This window comes from Ictalurus punctatus, chromosome 1, assembly GCF_001660625.3.
Source record: "Ictalurus punctatus breed USDA103 chromosome 1, Coco_2.0, whole genome shotgun sequence".
Taxonomy (NCBI): domain Eukaryota; kingdom Metazoa; phylum Chordata; class Actinopteri; order Siluriformes; family Ictaluridae; genus Ictalurus; species Ictalurus punctatus.
Window position 1 is genome coordinate 6,297,410 of NC_030416.2, and position 21,956 is coordinate 6,319,365.

The following is a 21,956-nucleotide window of genomic DNA, read 5'->3' on the forward strand; positions in this document are numbered from 1 at the left end:
TAGGTAAAAACCATGGTCTCGTGTAGAAATATTTAACCCTACTTCAACATTCCATCTCAAAACCCTCCCCTGCTGCTGTTTTTATCTTCTCATAGATGCTCCTACTTAACACATTACAATGAGGAAATGGATGAAGATGCATGTTTGCCTGATCACGCATACTGAGTTTGCAGAGGTATTTATTTGTTTTATTGATCTGAACATAATTAATACAAACTGGAATCAGAACACTATGAAATAATGTGACGCTGCATTAGCTCTAGTTTTGAATTAACACACTAAATTGACAACAGAAATTTTTTAACTACTGTCTGACATTAAGAGGGTATGATGAATAGACACTGAAATCCGTGTACTTGTGCGCTGTGATAGCTAATCAATGTCGTACTGTTGCTTGTGTCAATATAGCAAGCAGCAGAGGTGGGGAAGGCGACAGAGGACGAAAGGGAAGTGAGAGTTTCAGTGTGTATGAGCAATGGGTGAATTTATGTTGAGTTTAATAACCAAGTCGATATCGATTACAGTAGGAACAAATATAAACATGTCAGGGATTCATTAACAATCAAATTGACCATGTGGTGACAATGTTGAGCCATTTTATAGTCTATAAACAAAGCTACAACTGCTATACTCAAGAGCCAAAGCAAACACTGGCGTTTTGTGTTCCTGTATAGGATCATTTCTGTCAGAACAAATGTGGCCTGAATTTCAACAGGGATTTTTTTAAACACTTCAATATTTCAATATATATATCAGTTATTATCAGTTATTACAGAGTTTCCACTCTGGCCTGGGATCCTGAGGTAAACAGCAACGAAACACCCTGACAAACAGCTTATTCTCAACCTAAAACACAGTCGAACATGTTTTCCCACCCCCATCGCCATCCACTGCCCCATACCACTAAATTAGAGCTTGATCGATTCCTCTCCAGGGTATAGAAATGTAGACAGTGAAATAACCCGGTTCACTGAAATGCTGCCTTAAATTTAACCCTGTAAACTAGGGAATCATATGTCCCCAGTTTATGTGTTGCAAGCTTTTATATATAATGTTTCATAGCTAAAAAAAAAAAATTCCAATGTAAATGTAAGTCTGACTGAATAAAGCTCTGGCAGACAATGACAAGAAATCAATGCGTCTATCCACATCCACATCCTGTCTTACTAAGGTCTTATGTGAAGCTATTCTGTCCAGCGGGGTATTATTTTTGGAATCCAGTCCAGACAGGAGCCCCTGGACACAGGAAGGGCGCAGGAGAAGACACATGTTTTTATGTTCATTCGTGCAGGAAATACAGTCCTATCTACATCTCCTGCCATTGGCTCAGGTCACTAGTCCGTGAATAATGCAAGCTAACACTAGGTACACTAGGTCTTTGGTAGTTATAGATGTTGATAAAATGGTAATTCTCCAGTGGTTCTTTCTCCATTAATTAATCACAGAAGCTACATTATTGTCCTAGAGATTTCATACAGAGTAACACGGGTTAGTCCTTATATTACGTTATTTGCAAATAAATTTAAAATGAAAACAATTCTTAATACGGCTGCAAAGCTCTGAATGTATACCTTCTGCAGTATGAAGGACTACGACTATTACAGAACAGGTGTTGATTACTTCTAACTAGAGCAGCCAAGAGGTAGTGGTTGCTCTGGCTGGAAATTCAAGGCAGGCGTGTTAACACCAAGAGTGTGTGCTCATTTAGGAGACAGCCCATTTAAAGAAGCAAGGGCTTGTTGAAAGGATCTGCTGACTCTCACATTGTTTGCCTTCCAGCATGTAAGGAATCACCTCTTCCCCTTCCTTTTCTATTGTCATATTTTTAGTTTGAATTTAGCTTTTAATTAGATATTTATTAATCTTCCAATGTTCGATTTAAGCTTTTCTTGTATTAAAAGTGATATCTTTTGCCATTTATCCTTTTAATGTTTTATATAATTGTCATTTTGTAAAGCACTTATTTTTGTATGAAAGCTACTATATACATAAAGAGGATGATGATGATGATGATGATTATTATTATTCAATGGAAAGGTGCTAGGATGGGCATTACTGTATTGTAGCTCTCTGGCATATAAAAGAGCATACTGAAATGCCTAAGAAGGTGAGTAGTTAACAACCGTGAATGCTTTTACAACAATTCTCTTGGCTAAATAAATCAGGAAGACCAGCAAGAAGCCAGGGGAGGGGGCTTTTTCAGCTCTGTAGCCATTGTTGACATACTATGTGTACTAAGATATATTTCCAGACACTTGGCGCTTACCTCTTTGCAGCATAATGGTTCCTGTCTAATTCATTCAGCTCTCTTTTCCCAGATTTATTGAGCTAAAACATGTCCTCTGCTCCCTGGCACATCAATCCCTAAAGCCCTGATTAGGGCACAGCGGATCTGGAGCCTATCTCAGGAACACTGGGGGCGAGGCTGTGCTGAGTAACCTTTCCAGACTCCTGTCGTTAACCGCTCCCCTCGTTTGGCCCTGTCTTCTGCTTTTCCTTAGCTTCCTTTATATTTCCCTTCTCTGCTGAGGTCTTTTTGCTATAAGAGCAGTGAATTTTTCATTGAGTTCTGTCAAAAAGACTGACACTAAGAATCTCCATTCACATGTATCCAACTGGAAGATGTTTTTATTTAATTGACTCAATTTTCTGGACCTTTTCTGAGAGCCTTAACCACTGAGCCACGACTGCGGACAACGCCGTGACTCCCTGAATTGTTTTGGGGCTCCAATTTGGCTCAGTATGGTATATGGTGGCTGAGTAGTTAACACGTTAGCACCCCCGGCGTTGGGGGGTTTGATTCCCGCCTCCGCCCTGTGTGCGTGGAGTTTGCATGTTCTCCACGGGCTTCGGGGGTTTCTCCCCCAGTCCAAAGACATGTGTTGTATGCTGTTTGCCATATCCAAATTGTCTGTGGTGTGTGAATGAGTGTGTGATTGTGCCTTGTGATGGGTTGGCACTCCGTCTAGGGTGTCCCCTGCCTTGTGCCCAGAGTTCCCTGGGATAAGCTCACAGGCACCTGGGTGTAGGATAAGCGGTATGAAAAATGGATGGATGTTTGGCTCAGTGCATCTCTGGATCAACCTCTGCACCTCCCGTTCATGATCACTTGCAGCGGCTCCTACAGGATGACATCATTAGCACGGCTATTTGTGCACTTATATTTATATAACTCCTTTATGAGGTCTTGCATGAGTTTTCTCAGCATTTCTAAACAACATTTGTTGTCTTTTTTCACTATTTTGTTCCCAGACCTTAGTCATCTGATGCCCGATTAACAGTTACATAACACATTGCTCTGTCTGCTGGTTTCTTTAAATGTATCTGCCTCGAATGACAATGTAGCTCCACTGGTGTTACGTCATACTGCATATTTATGTTCATGCTGCATTTGGCCTGAAACAGCATCACAGCCAGCATGACTTTAACTGCAGCTACTCAACACTGACCTACAAAAATGGAGATTGAGATTCCTCTAAAAATAGCTTCTCCACCGAGCCTACTGGAGATAATCATACAGCAGCCTTTAAATACAATTACCAAGTGATCCTCAATTTAAACAATAAGTTAACTGAATTACTAGCTAGTCCACACGCACACACACACACACACACACACACACACACACACACACACACTACACACCACACACACACACACACACACACACACACACACACACACACTACACACCACACACACACACACTACACACCACACACAGACACACACACACACACACACACACGCACGCACACACAGAGCTTTTAGTCTCCACTGATTACATTATGGGCAGGTGTTGTTTTTCATAGGACATCAAACAGATAAGATCAGACGCTGTAGATTAAACACAGGACGGTTTGAGAAATTTATTACAGGGTATGTATCATCATTAGGACATTAGGAAGTCAGGAACAGAGATATTCTTGATATGCATGTTGAGCATCATATAGGATGGATTGGTGTTCAAAATGTGCCAGATAAACGACCGGCATTTTGTCGCTATTAATTTAAACATGCTTTTGATTAAACACTACCATTTGGAATATCTTCTTATAGACTCGGGGCACAGGGAGGGGGACAACCTGGACGCAGGGCACAATTACACACACACTCACACACCCATTCACATACTACGGACAATTTAGAGATGCCAATCAGCCTACAATGCATGTCTTTGGACTGGAGAGGAAACCCCCAAAGCATGGGGAGAACATTCATGTTCCATGCACACGGGGCGCAGGTGGCAATTGAACCCCCAACCCTGTAGGTGGGAGGTAAACGTGCTAACCACTAAGCCACCGTCCCCTCCCTAGTTTGGCATGAATGTTCCCAATAATCCATTGCTTTGTAGATGCATGAAGAAGTAAAATATGTTTGCCTAAAAAGATAACAGCATGGCAAAAGAGAATGCTACTGTACAGATATACACATATTTATGTATTTAGAGGGACAGCGAGTTTAACAGTGTTAGCCAGACAGCAGAGAGTAGCTATAGCTGTAGTTCTGTTGTAAGTTGACATGAAGCCCGCAAAAGGAGTTATGTCACATTATTTCACCTGATTATCTCAATGTGTGGGGCACATTGGCTTAGTTTGCATGTTCTCCCTATGCTTTGGGGGCTTCCTCCAGGTACCCCAGTTTCCTCCCTCAGTCCAAAGACTTCCATCCATCCATCTTCTATACAGCTTTATCCTTTTCAGGGTTATGGGGAAACCTGGAGCCTATCCTAGGGAGCATCGGGCACAAGGCGGGGTACACCCTGGACAGGGTGCCAATACATCACAGGGCACAATCACATACACACTCACACACCCATACACTACGGACACTTTGGACATGCCAATCAGCCTACCATGCATGTCTTTGGACTGGGGGGAGGAAACCGGAGTGCACGAGGAGAACATGTAACTTTACAGAAAACTGCATGTAGATTTAGATCCCTAACAGCAAGCCAGAGGTGACAGCCGCAAAAAAAAAAAAAATCTCAGACATGTGACCACATGAGGCCACATAATGCGATTCTAAATCACTCAACAGCTGTATACTATAATGTCAAACAGTACTAAGTGTGTTGAAAGGATATTCAGTGTGAGCGTCACATTGTTTAGAATTACAGCAGCAGTTCTTTGGTACAAATCTATTATATCCAAGTGAGATTATCCATTGAAGCTAGGGTGACATTTGAGCATAAACTCTTTTAGGAACGTGCAAACCTTTAGGGTGTTTATATGTAGCCATCAATAACAGCACAGAGTGAGTCACAAGGGAAGAAAGCACAAGTAGAGAGAGACAATAGATCGTCGAGGTTCATCAGCAGTTATCTGACATGATTTGGACTTCTAGCTCCTCCATGACATCCTTCACTCCTCACACTGACCCCCATGTTTACACCCCAACAGACCAGGTTGATTTATTACTATTGGTTTATTAGTATCAGCTGTGAAAATGGTGATATACTGTTTCAATATTATCTGTAGCATATTTCATGTAATAGTATTTTACTCATGTTTGTAGCCTTAATTTATTGTGAATGACTTGTTACAGCTAGGCTTCTTGATACAAAGCTATTAATCTAATAAATTTGAAAGTAAATAAGTGACCATTTCACTTGACCATGCTTCAGGTTTTGGTTATTTATACAAGTCTTGACCGAGAACAAGAAGAATTTCATAATACAAGGAAGAAAATACAACATGGTGTGTTGTTATGTGAAAATGATTAATTATTAATTATTGCTCTTATCACACAGCAATTTTCTAACATGTTTTATTGATGACAAAGAATGACACATCATACTTTATCCATTTATTCCATGATGCATATAATGTTGTGGAACATCCCAGATACATTAGTTCCTGTTATTACTTATTTTATGACAGCTATAAAAATTTGTTTCAGCTATCTTAAAAAGCACTTTGCTACTACAATGTTCTCCATCCTTAGACTTGTGGCAGAACAGACTGGTACAAACCGCTGACACTGGAGACTCCTTCCATAAAAAAAATTCCATAAAAAATTTTAGAGTATGTGGAGCATCTGCCATACAATTCCCCGTGTTAGCTGTTACTATAGAAACGATAACACATGAGAACCTTGCAGTGGGCACTACTGTCACAGTGTCAGGTAAAGAAGACTGAAACGGACGCAAGTGAAGATTGAAGTTTTATTGACGAAACTAGCAGACAAATCCAAAACAGTGTTCAAAATTGTGCATCAAACATCAGCAATGGGGCACAATCCGAAACGGCAAAGGATTAGCAAACTAAATCAGAACCAGAAAAACAACACACAGGAAATACGACTTGATAAGTTCAGGCAGATACTCACTGAGCGTTAACTGTGAACGTGACGAGGTCCGTGGTTGTTGGGGAGTGCAGTCTTGGGCGGCCATGTTTGTAGGCCACGGTTGTTACAGAAAATGAACCAACACCTTCTGAACAGTCAGATTTGAAAATTCAACAGTACTGTGGCATAATAATAAGATAGTTTTAGCAGAATAAATTTTCATTTATAGCTGTTGTTTCACTTGATATACAATGTGGGGAAATTATTTTGATAATTTCATTTCATTTCATCCTTCCATCCCTCTATCTTCTATACCGCTTATCCTTTTCAGGGTCACGGGGAAACCTGGAGCCTATCCCAGGGAGCATCGGGCACAAGGCCGGGTACACCCTGGACAGGGTGCCAATATTTTGATAATTTTGTTTTTGTTATTTAATATTCTTTCAGTGCATATTTCCACTTCAAATTTACACACATAATGTACAGATGAACTGTTTAAAAAACTGGTATATATATGTATGCATGTATTTATAGCGTGTCCGAGTACTTTTAGAAATGAAGGCTGGGTGGGAAGATTTCACACACCAAGTAGCGATCATGGTGGTGAAGGTGAAGGAACTGAAACAATATTTGAGTGGAAAAAAGGATCAGAAATCCCTGTACAGGTGAACGACACAAGATATCACAACGCGCTCTCAGATTGACGATGAGGAAGGTAAGACAGAAGCCGGCAGTCACTTGAATAGAGTTGCAGGACGACCTGAAAGCAGCAGGGACAACAGTTACACAGAGAACAATGAACGCGATGAACTGCAGCACACTCATCTCAACTCCCACTCAAAACTCTGCTAAAAAGAAGAACCGACATACATGCCTACAAGCATTCGCACAAACCAGAACTCTTATGGAACACGATACTCTGGTCAGACTTTTATTTTTTTTCAGTAATCCAGCTCCTCATCTTTGAAGAAAGAAGGGTTGTGTATATGATTGCCACACTCACTGTGAAGTACAGAGGTGGGAGCATCATGATATAGGGCTGCTTCTCTGCAAAAGGTAGCGATGTAACAGGACACATTAAAGGAGAATTTAACTTCATTGGTTAGTTGAGTCCACCAGAGAGAAATTAAAGATGATTTGCCCAAAAATACATAATGCAGTCGTATCTGCCTCTGGAGCACTGACGTATTTCTTGCACATTGCTTGAAGTAGCTAGAATGTCATTCCTTTCCATTCTGTCAGAGTTTAAAGCAAAGGAACTAGTAATTATCGCAACATACAATCTGAAATAATGGATGTTGATAGTTTGCTCATGTCGTTCACAAAAACATCTCACGTAATAAAAAACAACAACGATGTTTTGTTGTTTATTTTCTTCCTCAGTTCGACCGTTTCATAATCCTTGTTAACATAAGGAAACCGTTTGCTGGCACAGTGCTAGTGTATGTGTTGATTTGACATATTTTAGGGAAGAGGAAAAAAAAGAAAAAAAAAAAAGGAAACGAATAGGATTGCCAGAGTTTCACACACTCACGATTCACAACCAGAAATAACTGAATAAGACTGTCAGTTTGATTTAAACCCTTCTTATCAAGTAACCCAGTTTTTCAGCCATCACTGATGCCATCATTTATCACATAGAAAAAAAAGATACTAAATGCTGTAAAAAGAAATAATTAGCACATCTACAGCCCACAGTCCTAGCAAAATCATAATCAGTCTCTGTAATCATAAAAGTGTGATATAAATCATAAAGAGGGAAGCACTACAATATGTATGGGAATGTCGCACATTTTTCTCACAGAAACGGAATGAGTGTATTCATGTCTGCTGGAGTCTATTTATGGCCTCCTCTTTGTAACTGTCTTGCTCAGGAACTGGGGAAGGAAACTTACACACAATCAGCTGATGAATGACAACACACTTCCTGTTTCAGTAAAGCCTGTGAGCCAGTGAGGTGAAGCTTACCTCTGCACTCATGTAGGTTTAATCGTAATCATCATGATGAAGACATTTATGTGAGAAGAGGGCATGCCATTGTTACGATACTGTTTCATTGGTTATCATTAATGAATTGGTCCGAAAGAAATAGTCCCCTTGGACTCCTTCATTAGTAAATGAAAATGTTGCCCCCTGCTGGAGATTCATTTTTCCATATATTTCCTGGCAATGTTGTTCTCTGTCCCAGAGGACACTGCTAATTCGGCAGTATATTTTTCAGTACTGTAGTCCAGCCTTGCTTTTCAATACTACTGTAGAATTGGTGCTCTTGTAGTAAGGTGTTGTGCCACCACAACCCACCAGATCAGCTTCTATGCATCTTGGCATAGATTGTACATGTCTCTAGAATTGTACTGGAGAGATGAACACCATTCAGTTGGTGTTTTCATGATGGTGATGGGGAATACTGTCTAAGACTTCAGTCCAAATCTCCTATAGGTGTTTTAACTGGTTTGAAATCTGCTGAGTGTGAAGGCTATAGCATATGATTTACATCATTTTCACCCTTATCAAACCATTCAGTGATCCTCGTGACCTGTGGATGGAGACCACATATAAAGGTTTAAGCATAGAATAAAGATGATCAGTCAGAAGAACTTTTCTATTGATTTGCAGTGATTTCCCTCTATACGGACAAGTGAACCTAGACCATGCCAGCAAAATGCCCTCAAAGCATAACAGAGCCATTTTCTCCTTTAATTTGTCACCTGTTTGTATCTATATCTCTATTTAGCTGACTGTTCAATACTTTATCCTGCTAAAAAAAAAAAAAAAAAAAAAGATACTAGATTACAGAACTAAAATCAAACACTACACTACTAGCTCTAGACAAAATGACATGTTAAACATTTTAGACACGCATACAGCTACTGACCTCTTGTGGTTAACACAACTGAAAGAGATCTGGACTCTGAGCAATGTGATGGGCTTCATATTTAGGAATATGGGATATTTTTCATACAAAACTAACCTACAAATCTTTCTGTTATCTGCTCAAGCACTGCGCATGCCGTTGTCTTCAAAGTGACCTCAGATCAGACATTCTTAAATGATTATCCATCTGTGCTCAGCTACAAAATATGACATTTTCTACACTGCTTAATCTTTCGCATTTCACATGGTGGCTTAGTGGTTAGCACGTTCGCCTCACACCTCCAGGATCGGGGGTTTGATTTCCACCGTGGCCCTGTGTGTGCGGAGTTTGCATGTTCTCCCCGTGCTGCGGGGGTTTCCTCCGGGTACTCCGGTTTCCTCCCCCAGTCCAAAGACTGATTGGCGTGTCTAAAGTGTCCGTAGTGTATGAATGGGTGTGTGAGTGTGCCCTGCGATGGACTGCCACCCTGTCCAGGGTGTACCCTGCCTTGTGCCCGATGCTCCCTGGGATAGACTTCAGGTTCCCCGTGACCCTGAAAAGGAGTAAGCAGTAGAAGATGGATGGATTTTTGCAGCAGAAGAGAAACTCCCAGGACTTAAATTGCACACTACATACACTTACTATTAGTACTGGATAATATGCTGTAAGATGAACAACTAAATGTCTTTATGCTCCATCATTATCTGTTAACACATGTGGCAATGTACCGGTTGTTTTTGTAAGCATTACAGCTTTGAAATACTCTGTAATTATTTTTTGCTTTACTCCAGACCGTGGTCACCAACCCTCATCCTAGAGATCTACCTTCCTGCAGGTTTAATCTAGAAATCAAAGTCTAACACACCTGTTTTAGCTGATCAAGAACTTCTTAAGGAAATGATTAGATGGTCAGATGGGCACGCTTATGGTCGGCGCTGCAGTCTTAATGAAGGTAAATCTCCAGGAACAAAGTTGGTGACCATTGCTTTACTCCGTATTCAGTAGACCCAAACACTTTGTCAACTGATTACAAATGGCTTCTACTTTTCCTAGATACAGTACAAGTCTGAGCATCACTCAGCTTTTTATCAACATTATTATCTTTTTTAAAAAAAATGTTTAGTCAAGCTTTCCATGAATAGACTTTTTATTTTTTATTTTTTTAAGTACACTGTCTTATCCATTACGGGACAATAAGCATACCTAATAATCTCTCCCTCTCTTTCCGTCCCTCTCCCTCTCTCCTTCTGTCGCGCTACACATGATACTCCTGAGATGTCGGCAATCCTGACCCCTTTCTGCTCTCCGGACCTGCCTGATCCATCCTGATGCCCTACATCTGGTTGGAGTTCTCCTCAGCTGGAGGCTACACTCTGCTATTGAGGACGACCCCAAACGGTGCAGCCTGTAGATTGCTATGATTGCTGAATATGGCACCATATAATACCATGGGAATGGTTTTGGACCTCAATTTCACATGGATAATTTTACTGTGGTCACTGGGACTACGGTTGCGGCTATGGCCTTAGGACTGCAATTACCACGTACAGTTTTGCGCTCAAGTCTCCTTTAGTGAACAGTGAACTAGTTCAATAAAACAGACTTCATATAAAAACCATAATGAACTTTCTTTTACTTTCACACTATCTGATGTCACCCAGATGAGGACGGGTTCCCTTCTGAGTCTGGCTCCTCTCAAGATTTCTTCCTCGTATCATCTCAGGGAGTGTTTCCTTGCTCAATAGGGATAAATTCCCGCATTTAAAATCTGTATCCTGTGTTTATATGTTTCTATACAGCTGCTTTGAGACAATGTTCATTGTAAAAAGTGCTACACAAATAAATAAATAAATTGAAATGTATTGTTTTTTTTTTGTTGTTTTTTTAAAAAAAAGAGTTTTGATCTGTTATTCAACAGACAGACGAATTATATCATTTGTGAATAGTCTGAGCTTCTTCAGTCAGCTTTCTCACCCAGGTGTAGCTTTTTAGGGCATGTTGATGTTATATTAGCATCTAGGGCTCCAGCTGCACATGTGCTTTCTTTTATTTCTGTTCAGGAAGTTTCTCTAATCTTTGTCTCATGCTCACTAATTCTTTTTCTTTCCCAGTTTTCCCCTCAATACCACTGATTACAGCAATAAAGTTTACTGCTTAGCACTGTCAGGGTTCTGTGTGCTTTACAAACTCCCTTCTTAAATAACAATGAAAACAGAGAGTTCAGTATGAAGTAGAAATGGAAGATAATTCATATAATTGATATAACAATTGATATAATTGCTGTGCAGCATTTCCAGCTGAGGTTTTTTTTTTTTTTTTTATGTCTTAAAGCATCTTAGGTTTACTAAACGAATAACGTTCACTTTCTCAGCTGGGGGTTTATTAACACGGAATAACCGCAGAATACCCTTGAAGTGGACGTGTAGTGGAAGAAAAAGCGTTACGTCGCTTCCTGACTCCTGTTCTTCACCCCTTACCTCTGAAAGAAACTCAGCAGGGAACCAATCGTCTTACAGTTACAGCACGCTTAAACCAATCAGCGTCGAGTTGTAGCATGTTACACCCAATCCCCTTCGGAGATGAGCGAAGTGGGCGGGCCAAGACATTGGTCTTGTAGGTTGTCCCATACATCCTACCGGTGCTTCATAGCCGTGTAACTGGACTGCATTACACAACGTGAGTAGAGCACGAGGCCGTAGGAAGTAGATAAATAAATGAGTTTAAGTATACGCTGTGTTTTAGTGTTGCAAATGTTATTCTAAGTGAGGTCAGGGAGGCTTAGTGCGGTATTATAGTTTTCCTCCACGATTAAAGGAAGTGCAGCTAGTACCAAGTGTTAGCATGTTGGCTATCTAACGTTAGCAGTGTCGCTCACCTGCTGTCCTGCCAAGTGAACCGTGCACCAAGCCTTTCTGTGTGCTTTATCATCAGCTGAGCTCTGGTCATCAGTTGATTAAAGCGTTGATTAAAGGAGGTGCTTGACAAAAAGCTTCTAGCTGCGTGTTATTGTTGTTCTTTGGTGGTTTGGTAGCATGGCTTAAGACTTCAAAACTAGCAGCAGACCTGACCTAGGTCAAGGGCCAGTCTCCAAATAGATAAAGAGTTCAAACTCAGCTCACTACATAGTGTGCAGAAGCCTGGGCTTTTATATCTCATGTAGTGTACTTATGTAGGAAGTAAAGGTCATAAAGGGTTCAGGCCATGATAGACTGAAATAACATGCTGTGTGTGGAAAAAAAAAAAAAAAGAGTTCAATTCAAATAATTTGGTGCTTAAATAATTTGTCATGATTGTTAGGATGCACATGATAAATAAATAAAACCGTCACACTTAATTTCAGCTGCCAAAACATTTATGACTAGTTTATAAATATTTATAACTGTTAGTTGAAATTATGTTTAGGTGGTTGTACGTTTATCGTTTATAATATATTTCTGGTACATAAGGCTCTCATCGTACAGTTTCTAGCAGCTGCAAAGCCATAATTAAATTGGTGTATTTATTTATATTATCATGAACCTGAATAACTCTAAATTGTGTGTCTCAGCATGGGCAGTGTGTTGGCTGCCACTTCCCCAAACCCCCCTGCTTCAGGCAGTGGTAGCAGTCAGGGGGGTCCAGGCCTGACAGTGCCTCCCGGCTTCACCATGCCCACCATGCCGTCGTCTCTGGGCACCGGCGCACAGGCTGGCACCGACACCGAGCCGTCTCTCCTCAACCCAGGCACATTTGAGGAGTGCCATCGGAAATGCAAAGGTACAGAGGGCGTCGATTCTTTGACCAGTTTTTGGTTGTATTCTACATAAGGCTACATTAATACTGTGATGAAACACTGTTAAGATACCGATACGTTCTCACAGTGTCCTTTTTCTGACCTTCAGAGGTCTTCCCATTGCAGATGGAGGGCGTGCGACTGGTGGTCAACAAGGGTTTAAGCAATCACTTCCAGGTCAGCGGTAATGCCATCTCTTGGGTTATAAAATGCGGCGTGAGAATTTCCTGATTACAATAGCTACTCTTCATCGTAGTGTTTTTAAAATACCTGTTACAGTATTCTCATGATACAGTATTGTAAACATCTAGTGTGATGTTTGTTCACTAATAGTTGCTTACTAGTTTGTCAGCTTAGACCGACTACACAACTAGACTTAAGGGTGAAACAAAACTAACCAGCAAATTATATATATATATATATATATATATATATATATATATATATATATATATATATATATATATATATATATAAATAAACTTCCCAGGGTGGGCAAATTCATCAATTCATTAGCTAGCTCAGAGTTTCCCAAACTTTTCCAGGGCAAGGCCCCCCAAATGGTATTAACATTTGACTGAGGCCCCCCTTTTGCAAGATGTCTTTAAAACACATTAAAAATACAGACTTCTGAATATATCCCCCTTTTTTTTATTATTAATAATTACATCTTACATCTTTACATTACATTAAAAATGATTCCTTCCTACAGCCGGACCGCATCCCCGGTTTATCTGGCTGGGGAAGCATAGTGTGTGTGCCACAACATTCACAACACCAAAGATGATAGGAACCCACTGGAGTGTGTTATGTTTAAACATGCATATGAAGTGTTTGGACAGAAAGTCAGTAGGGAGTGAGTGTGTGTTTTCCCCTTCTGGTTGGTCAAGGCAACTGTGAATGAAAAACTGATACAGACAGGCAAGTGTCCATAATGTTTTCCATTCGTTCCTGGAACATGTGGCTGTTGAGCAGGAGGAGAGATGCGACTGGGACATTTAATTTTATCAGCAATGCCAATGCTGACCAGAAATGCTGTGTTATCAGGACAGCTTTCTCTCCTGCACCACTTAAAAGCATCCACAGTTACAGTATAACAATAAGGTGATAATAATAATAATAATAATAATAATAATAATAATAGTATCAGTAAGGTGAACTGATTGTTAGCACATGCTAGGTTGTGACTGATCATTTCTTCTGATGCCTTAGAAAAGGAAACACATGTGACTTCCTTTCTTGCTACAGGTGAGCCACACAATTACACTGAGCACCATGGGAGAATCCGGCTACAGGTTTTCAGCCACATACGTTGGGAGCAAGCAGACCGGTCCTGCTGAGGTGAGCGTTCTTACTTCAGTTATGTAATAAACTGTTTGAGAAAACGATTATTATAATAGTCTTTCTCAAGAGCATCTCAGTATGTAACGAAGTACTGACGATCGACAAAATTGATTCGGTATAATTGATATAGTTCATTTTTCAAGCTGACCTTCTACATACAGATGCCAATAGGATAGGATTTAAAACTGACACAGTGTTAAATCTAGATTTTTTTTTTCCTATAAAGCAGAGACAGAAGCATTGTGCGAAGTTCATATATGCCATTCTTTATGTTTTATAGTCATTTCCAGTAATGGTTGGTGACATGGATAACACGGGCAGTCTCAACGCACAGTTTATCCACCAGTTGACCACACACGTACGCTCCAAGGTGGCTCTGCAGGTAAGTACTGCGCACCGGAGGAATGCCTCAGCCGACACAAACACACTCATTTTGCAGTATAATATTTATACATGGAGTTTTATTACCTCCATAATAATAAAACGTTGTCAGTGGGATTTTCACATTTATAAGTACTGAAAGGCACAGTGTCCATTAAAGGATTAGAAAAGTTAGAGGAAAGATTTTTTCTCTCTCTTATATCATAAGACTTTGTCTGCATTTGGAACCTGAGCATTTATGACAAATATAACTATGAAAAAAAGATTTATTTTTTTTACCTGGGGGGGTCAGCTACAACTTAAAAACCACAGAAAAAGACCTGAAACTAGCCGACGATGGAAAAGGTAGTTGTTTTTCTTCTTTTTTTTCCAGCCTTTTTGTGGGAAACAAGTTAGCAGTAGTGTGCATTTATGATTTGCAGCATGCAAACACAAATATGCATTTACTGCATGTGTTTTTATCGCTCTTAAGTGATCATCCTCCATCGTTGTTCAAATAAAACTTCCTGGAAAATCATATAGGCATAATAGTGAGCTGCTGCTTAAAGGAGCCCAGAAGCACTCTTGAGTGTGTCCAGCTTTATAAAAGATTCTGATATCGTGATCTTTCTGGAATATAACCAAAGAATGAAAGTAGACCCGATGAAGTAGTTTTCCGTGCCTATTTTTCTCGACTGTAAATAACAGTTTTTTTGGAGTTGGGAATGACATTGTTGTTTTGAAACGTAGTTCGCTTGCTTATTCAGTCACGTTAGGTAGAAGATAGGAAGCTTGCCAGAAAGTTCCACAGGACATCTGGTTCAGCAGGTGAATGTGGTTATATAATAATAATAATAATAATAATAATAATAAAATACATAAATAGAAAATAAAGTTGTAATCATTTCTGAATAAAAAAATACTTATTTTTCCAACAGCCCTGTTTCCAGGTTATAGGGATGGGGTTCACATAAATAAAAAAATACAATAATAATAAATCAACCTTCTAGTATACAGTTGTGCCCAAAAGTTTGCATACCCCTTGCAGAATCTGCTAAATCTTAATACTGTTAACAAAATAAGAGGGATCATAAAAATCCCATATTGGTTTTTATTTAGTTCTGTCCTGAATAAGCTATTTCACATAACAGATGTTTACATATAGTCCACAAGACAAGATAAAAGCTGAATTTATTTAAAAAAATACGCTTGATTATTAATACTGTGTGTCATTACCTGGATGATCCATGACTGTGTTTATGTTTTGTGAGAGTTGTTCACGAGTCCCGTGTTTGTCCTGAGCAGTTAAACTGCCCGCTGTTCTTCAGAAAAATCCTCCAGGTCCTGCACAGTCTTTACTTTTCCAGCATCTTCTGTATATTTGGCCCCTTTCCAACAGTGACCATATGATGTTGAGATCCATCTTTTCACCCGGAGAACAATTGAGGAACTCGTACACGACTATTACAAAAGGTGCAAACGTTCACTGATGCTCAAGAAGGCGACACGAAATATTAACAGGATGATTCAACAACACACAGTATTAAGAATCAAGGGTGTGTAAACTTTTTTAAAAAAATATATAAATTCAGCTATAATCTTGTCTTGTGGACTATATGTAAACATGTGCAATAGCTTATTCAGGACAGGACTAAATAAAAAAACAACATGGGATTTTTATGATCCCTCTTATTTTCTTAACAGTACTAAGATTTAACAGATGGGGAGTTGCAAACTTTTAGGCACAACTGTAGTCCATGCCCACACCTGGTTTAAATATGAAAAAAAATGATCTATTTTTCTTGTGTTCCACCACTAAGAGCTGTGTTTGAGCCTGATTATACATGTCAAATACATCTGTTCGGACCCAGACCCCGCCGGACCAAAATACAAAGCTGGAAAAACTAAAGAATGCATTTGGATTCAACCGAAACAGTCAGGAAAAGAAAATGGCTTGCTGTTGAAATGGTACAGGTGATTAATGCCTCATATTCTACCGTGTTGTTCGAAATGGCGGTACTCACTATCAAATTACTAGACACCGATCACTGCATTAAAAAAAACCAAACACACACACAAGAAGTCACAGACAAGTGACGTGCTCTACGATTACCACATATAACTGACTGCATTAAAATCCATACATAGAGTATCAATACTGGTTACGGGTGGAGATTGACTCATTGACTCATTACCTGAAATTCATTCTGTAATCTCTCCAGCAGCACCATTGCATCTATAGAGTTGGCCTGTGATCCCACACTTCTGAACGTATTACAGTTAAAGAGAACAACAGTGTATAATAAATGTTGTGCGTTTAGCGTGTGTGAGTAAACACTGGGTAATCAGCTAAAACGGATTTACGTGTTGATTCATATCCACAATCCACATATTACACTGTCACTCATCTAACACCTGTCACTCATGTGAAAAAGTAATTGCCCCCGTAAACTTTACATCTGGTTGTGCCGCCTTTAGCAGCAATAAGTGCAACCGAATAACTGGAAATCAGTGTTTCACAGCGCTGTGGTGGAATTTTGGCCCACTCTTCTCTGCAGAACTGCTTTAGTTCGGCCACACTGGAGGGTTTTCGAGCATGAACTGCCCGGTTAAGGTCCTGCCACAGCATCTCAATTAGTTCAAGTCAGGACTTTGGCTAGTCCACTCCAAAACTTTAATTTAGCTTTATTTGAGTCATTCAGAGGTGGACTTACTCCCATGCCTTGGATCGTTGTCTTGCTGCATAATCCGGTTGCGCGTGAGTTTCAACTAACGGACTGAAGACCAGACATTCTCCTTTAGGATTTTCTAGCAGAGAGCAGAATTCATGGTTCCCTCAGTTATTGCACGTTGTCCAGGCCCTGAAGCAGCAAAGCATCCCCACACCATCACACTTCCACCACCATGCTTGAACATAGACATGATGTCCTTTTTGTGGAATTCTGTGTCTGGTTTACACCAGATGTAACGGGATCCCTGTCTTCCAAACAGTTCCACTTTCGACTCATCAGTCCACAGAACATTCTCCCAAAAGGTTTGAGGATCATCAAGGTGTGTTTTGACAAAATTCAGACGAGTATTAATGTCTCTTCTCTGTGGTGTTCACCTCACCACTCTTCCATGGATGTCATTTTTCCCCAGTGTCTTTCTGATAGTGGAGTCATGAACAGTGACCTTTATTGATGCAGGAGAGGCCTGTAGGTCCTTTGATGTTGTCCTTGGCTCGTTTGTGACTTCCTGGATGAGTAGCTGCTGTGCTCTTGGAGGAATTTTGGAAGGTCGGCCACTTCTGGGAAGGTTCACTACAGTGCCGAGTTTTTCCATTTGGAGATAACGGCTCTCACTGTGGTCCTTTCGAGTCCCAGAGCCTTTGAAATAGCTTTATAACCCTTCCCAGACTGATGTATTTCAATCACCTTCTTCCTCATCATTTCTGGAATTTCTTTCAACTTCATGCTGTTGAAAAAGTTCTACTTAAGTGTTGATGTGATTGAACAGGGTTTGCAGTAATCAGGCCTGTTTGCGTCTAGTCCAGCTGAACCTCATTATGAATGCAGTTTCATAGATTTTGGGGAATCAGTAACTACGGGGGCAAATACATTTTCACACAGGTATTGGATAACTTTTTTTTGCTGTACTTTGTTTATTCAGGTTGCCTTTGTTTTATCTTGGATTTTGTTTTCATTTCTGAAACAGTTTAGTATGAGATGTACACTAAAACAGAAGAAATCAGGAAATACTTTTGCTGAATACGAATCAGCAAATACTTTTTCACAGCACTGTAGATACTGACCCTGGTTTTCACTGAGGCGACTGGGGCGTTGTCTTGTGTTTCAGACACAGCAACACAAGTTTGTGAACTGGCAGTGTGACACAGAGTACCGTGGAGATGACTTCACTGCTGCTGTAACAGTGGGCAATCCAGACGTTCTTGTTGGATCTGGTACTTTTTTCTTTACATTTCAATAAAATAAACCGACTGAGTATAATGAATGAAATGATTATGGACTAGGCAGCATGTTGGTGCAGCGGGTAGCATTGACGCCTCACAGCTCCAGGGTCCGGGGTTTGATCCAGAGCTCGGGTTACTGTCTGTGTGGAGTTTCTGTGCATGTTCTCCCCGTCTTCACATGGGCTTCCTCCAGGTTCTCCAGTTTCCTCACAAAAACATGCAGGTAGGCGGAGTGGCTGTGCTAAATTGCCCCTTTGCGCGTGTGTGTGTGGACTGGTGTCCCATCTGGCATAAATTCTCCTGCCTTCCACCAAGTGTTCACAGTACAGGCTCCGGATCCATTGCAGCCCTCTCCAGGATAAAGCGCTTACTGGAGATGAAGAAATGACTGAATTATGGACTAGTTATCTCCTGAATTAGACGTTGCCAAAACTCCAATTTTAGGACATCCTTTCACACATGCTGACTATTTCATCTGACATATACAGAGATACTTAGCACCAAGTTTTATTTTTGAAACGCAAATCCCCACGTTTTTTCTCAGTAAAGAGCAGAGTGAAAATAATAAAGGTTTTACCGTTTCGGCACGTTTCCTGCATGTCACTAATGAAAAGTAACGCTTTGTGTGCATTGCACTGTATAGCCCCAAGTCCTACCGATGTGGGGACTGACTGAATGAAGGAAAACTGCAAGCGGATGTAACAGCATCTTCATGGTTTTTCTGCTAGGTATTTTAGTGGCTCATTACCTTCAGTCTCTGTCACCTGCCTTGGCTTTGGGGGGTGAGCTGGTGTACCACAGGAGACCCGGAGAGGAGGGCACGGTCACTTCATTAGTGGGCAGATACACAGGTAAGAACCAGACGCCACATGTTTGGACATGAGGGGGTGAGCTGGGATGTCCAAATTCTAAACTTCAGTGAGAAATAAAACACTTTAGGACACGCTGTTCTAGAAAGATAATTCACTTCATGGTGGTGATTATTTTCAAACAACAGCATGCCCCCAAGCGTGTTATTCTTTACATACACTACCGGGCAAATGTTTGGAGACACTCGATTGAAACGTTTCTCATGATCTTACATTTACATTTATTCATTTAGCGGACGCTTTTATCTAAAGTGACTTACGAATGAGGAAATACAAGCAAAGATATATATCAAGCGGAGAACAATACAATTAGTGCTACCGTAGAAGATGTTAAATCTTAAAAATCTTTCGATCTGAAGGTGTACGGTTAAATGTTTGAAATCGGTGTCGGAGACAAAACTATAACTGTGCCAGCATATTCATCTTTTTCATTAGAAAACTGACATTTTATTTACAAAAAGATCTTTTTAAACGGATGACGCAGCGAAATATTCAGAAGATTAGCCAGTAAGAGTCCAGCGTCGGTGCGAACTCCTTTAATGCTGTTTAAAAAGCATCTCGGGGAAATTCAAGAAATCGGTTGAGAAAACGCCAAGAATACATTTCTGGAAATTCTAAGCAACGAGGGCGTCTACTTGAAAAAATTCATCACAACATAATTCCCATAGTTCAGTTTGTTTTATTCCAGAGTTTTGATGACCTTATTATTATTCTAAAATGTAGAAACAAAAAATAAAAATAAAGAATGCGTGTTTCTAAACGTTTGAGCGGTAGTGTAGCACATCCCCCAGGATCTAGTGATTTTACATGGCTCCTTTTATTCCTCTCAGGCACCAATTACGTGGCCACGCTGACTGTCGGAGGAGCAGGTGCTCACGCATCATACTACCACAAAGCCAATGATCAGGTGGCCTTTGATTTCATATCAGCTTTATTTACACAAACTAGAGCTCTTTTTTTTTTTTTTTTAAACTGAATGAATGAATACCAATTCATCAGACAGCGTACTTGCGGCAGCAGTAAAATATCCCGTGGTAGTAATATCAGACGTTTGACTTGATGAAGTGAAGGAAACGTTTCTCTGAAAGTCACAAATTTTTGTTTCTGCAGTTGCAAGTTGGGGTGGAGTTTGAGGCGAGCACACGCCTGCAAGAAACAAGTATGACTTTTGGCTATCAGGTGGACCTGCCCAAGGCCAACCTTCAATTTAAAGGTACCAATGATTAACATACAGTATAACATGTGAAAATCCTCTACAGTAGCACAGTAATGAATACAAGAGTTTAGTTTGCGCTTTATTTTAGTTCTGTAGACATTGCTGAATTAAATGTCGTTTAAAAAACCCCAAAACACTTTCACATGAAATTCCACAGGTTCATTAGACAGTAACTGGGTGGTCGGGGCTACGCTGGAGAAGAAGCTGCTGCCACTCCCGTTGTCGCTGGCTCTCGGCGCCTTCCTGAACCATCGCAAAAACAAGTTTCAATGCGGTTTTGGAGTTACTATTGGTTAGACTTGCACCAGGAGCGACGAATCGCAGCAGATCTGCATTTCAAGCAGACTTGGACTGGTGCAGAGAGACAGGGGGACATGGACCAACAACCAAACGGACTCAGATTCTCCCACAAGCACTGCGGTTAAACCTCACGTGGATGCACGAGGACTACAATAAATCAGGCAAAAGTGACCGGCGTTTCATATTTGCCGATCTACTTCATGTGAAAAGAAACGGCTCGTGATCAGACAACATTAAAATATTTAGAAAAAAAAAAAAAAAAACACAGTTTCATGTTTACTGATAAATGGTGCATTCAGATTACATAGAGATGCAATTTTCATGTGTGTCCCTGATGATTTCTAAAGTTTGTTTAAGCTCGACACCTGCGTTTCAGACGGATGCGAAAGGGAAGCGTTTCATCCGTCAGCTTTTTGACTTGTGTTCAAAAGAAAACAAGATTTAGTCCCTACATCCCTGCATTTTATTCAAACATACAGTGGGGGAAATAAGTTTTGAACGTGTCAACATTTCTTTCAGTAAAAATATTTCCAATGAGGTTATTCACATGAAATTTTCTCCAGACATCAGTGTTAACTCAAGAAATCCGGAAATATAAAGAAATCCAAACATTGAAGTCCATAAATAAAGTTATGTATAATAAAGTGGAATGACATGGGGGGAAAAATGTATTGAACACACTGAGAAAAAGCAGTTCTCCAAGGCAAGGAAGCATCTGAAATCTGTAAGTAATTAGAAAGTAATTATACCCCCTATCTGTGCAAATTAATATCAGCTGGGTTAGTAAACTGATGGTCTATAAAAAGGCTTTTTGTTACCAAGGTGTCACACAAGAAACATCTCATGATGGGTAAAAGCAAAGAGTTCTCTCAAGACCTTCACAACCTTATTGTTGCAAAACATATTGATGGAATCGGATACAGACGTATTTCAAAACTTCTGAATCCGCCAGTAAACACCATTGGGGCCGTTATCCACAAGTGGAAGCAACATCACTTCGT

General features: G+C 40.2%; 2 protein-coding genes across 2 annotated transcripts in view; one reads left to right on the forward strand and one right to left on the reverse strand.

The window, feature by feature from the left end:
- The window catches only part of uba5 (ubiquitin-like modifier activating enzyme 5), a 171,499-nt gene that overhangs the window by 109,252 nt on the left and 40,291 nt on the right, over positions 1-21,956 (reverse strand). The gene's annotated exons all lie outside the window — the stretch shown is intronic.
- Positions 11,726-21,218, forward strand: tomm40 (translocase of outer mitochondrial membrane 40 homolog (yeast)). The gene is made up of 10 exons (XM_017481278.3): positions 11,726-11,818; positions 12,690-12,898; positions 13,024-13,091; positions 14,163-14,255; positions 14,539-14,640; positions 18,456-18,561; positions 19,299-19,421; positions 20,270-20,346; positions 20,550-20,652; positions 20,813-21,218. The coding sequence occupies exons 2-10, from the start codon at positions 12,691-12,693 to the stop codon at positions 20,950-20,952; spliced, it is 1,020 nt and encodes a 339-aa protein (XP_017336767.1). The 5' UTR covers positions 11,726-11,818; position 12,690; the 3' UTR covers positions 20,953-21,218.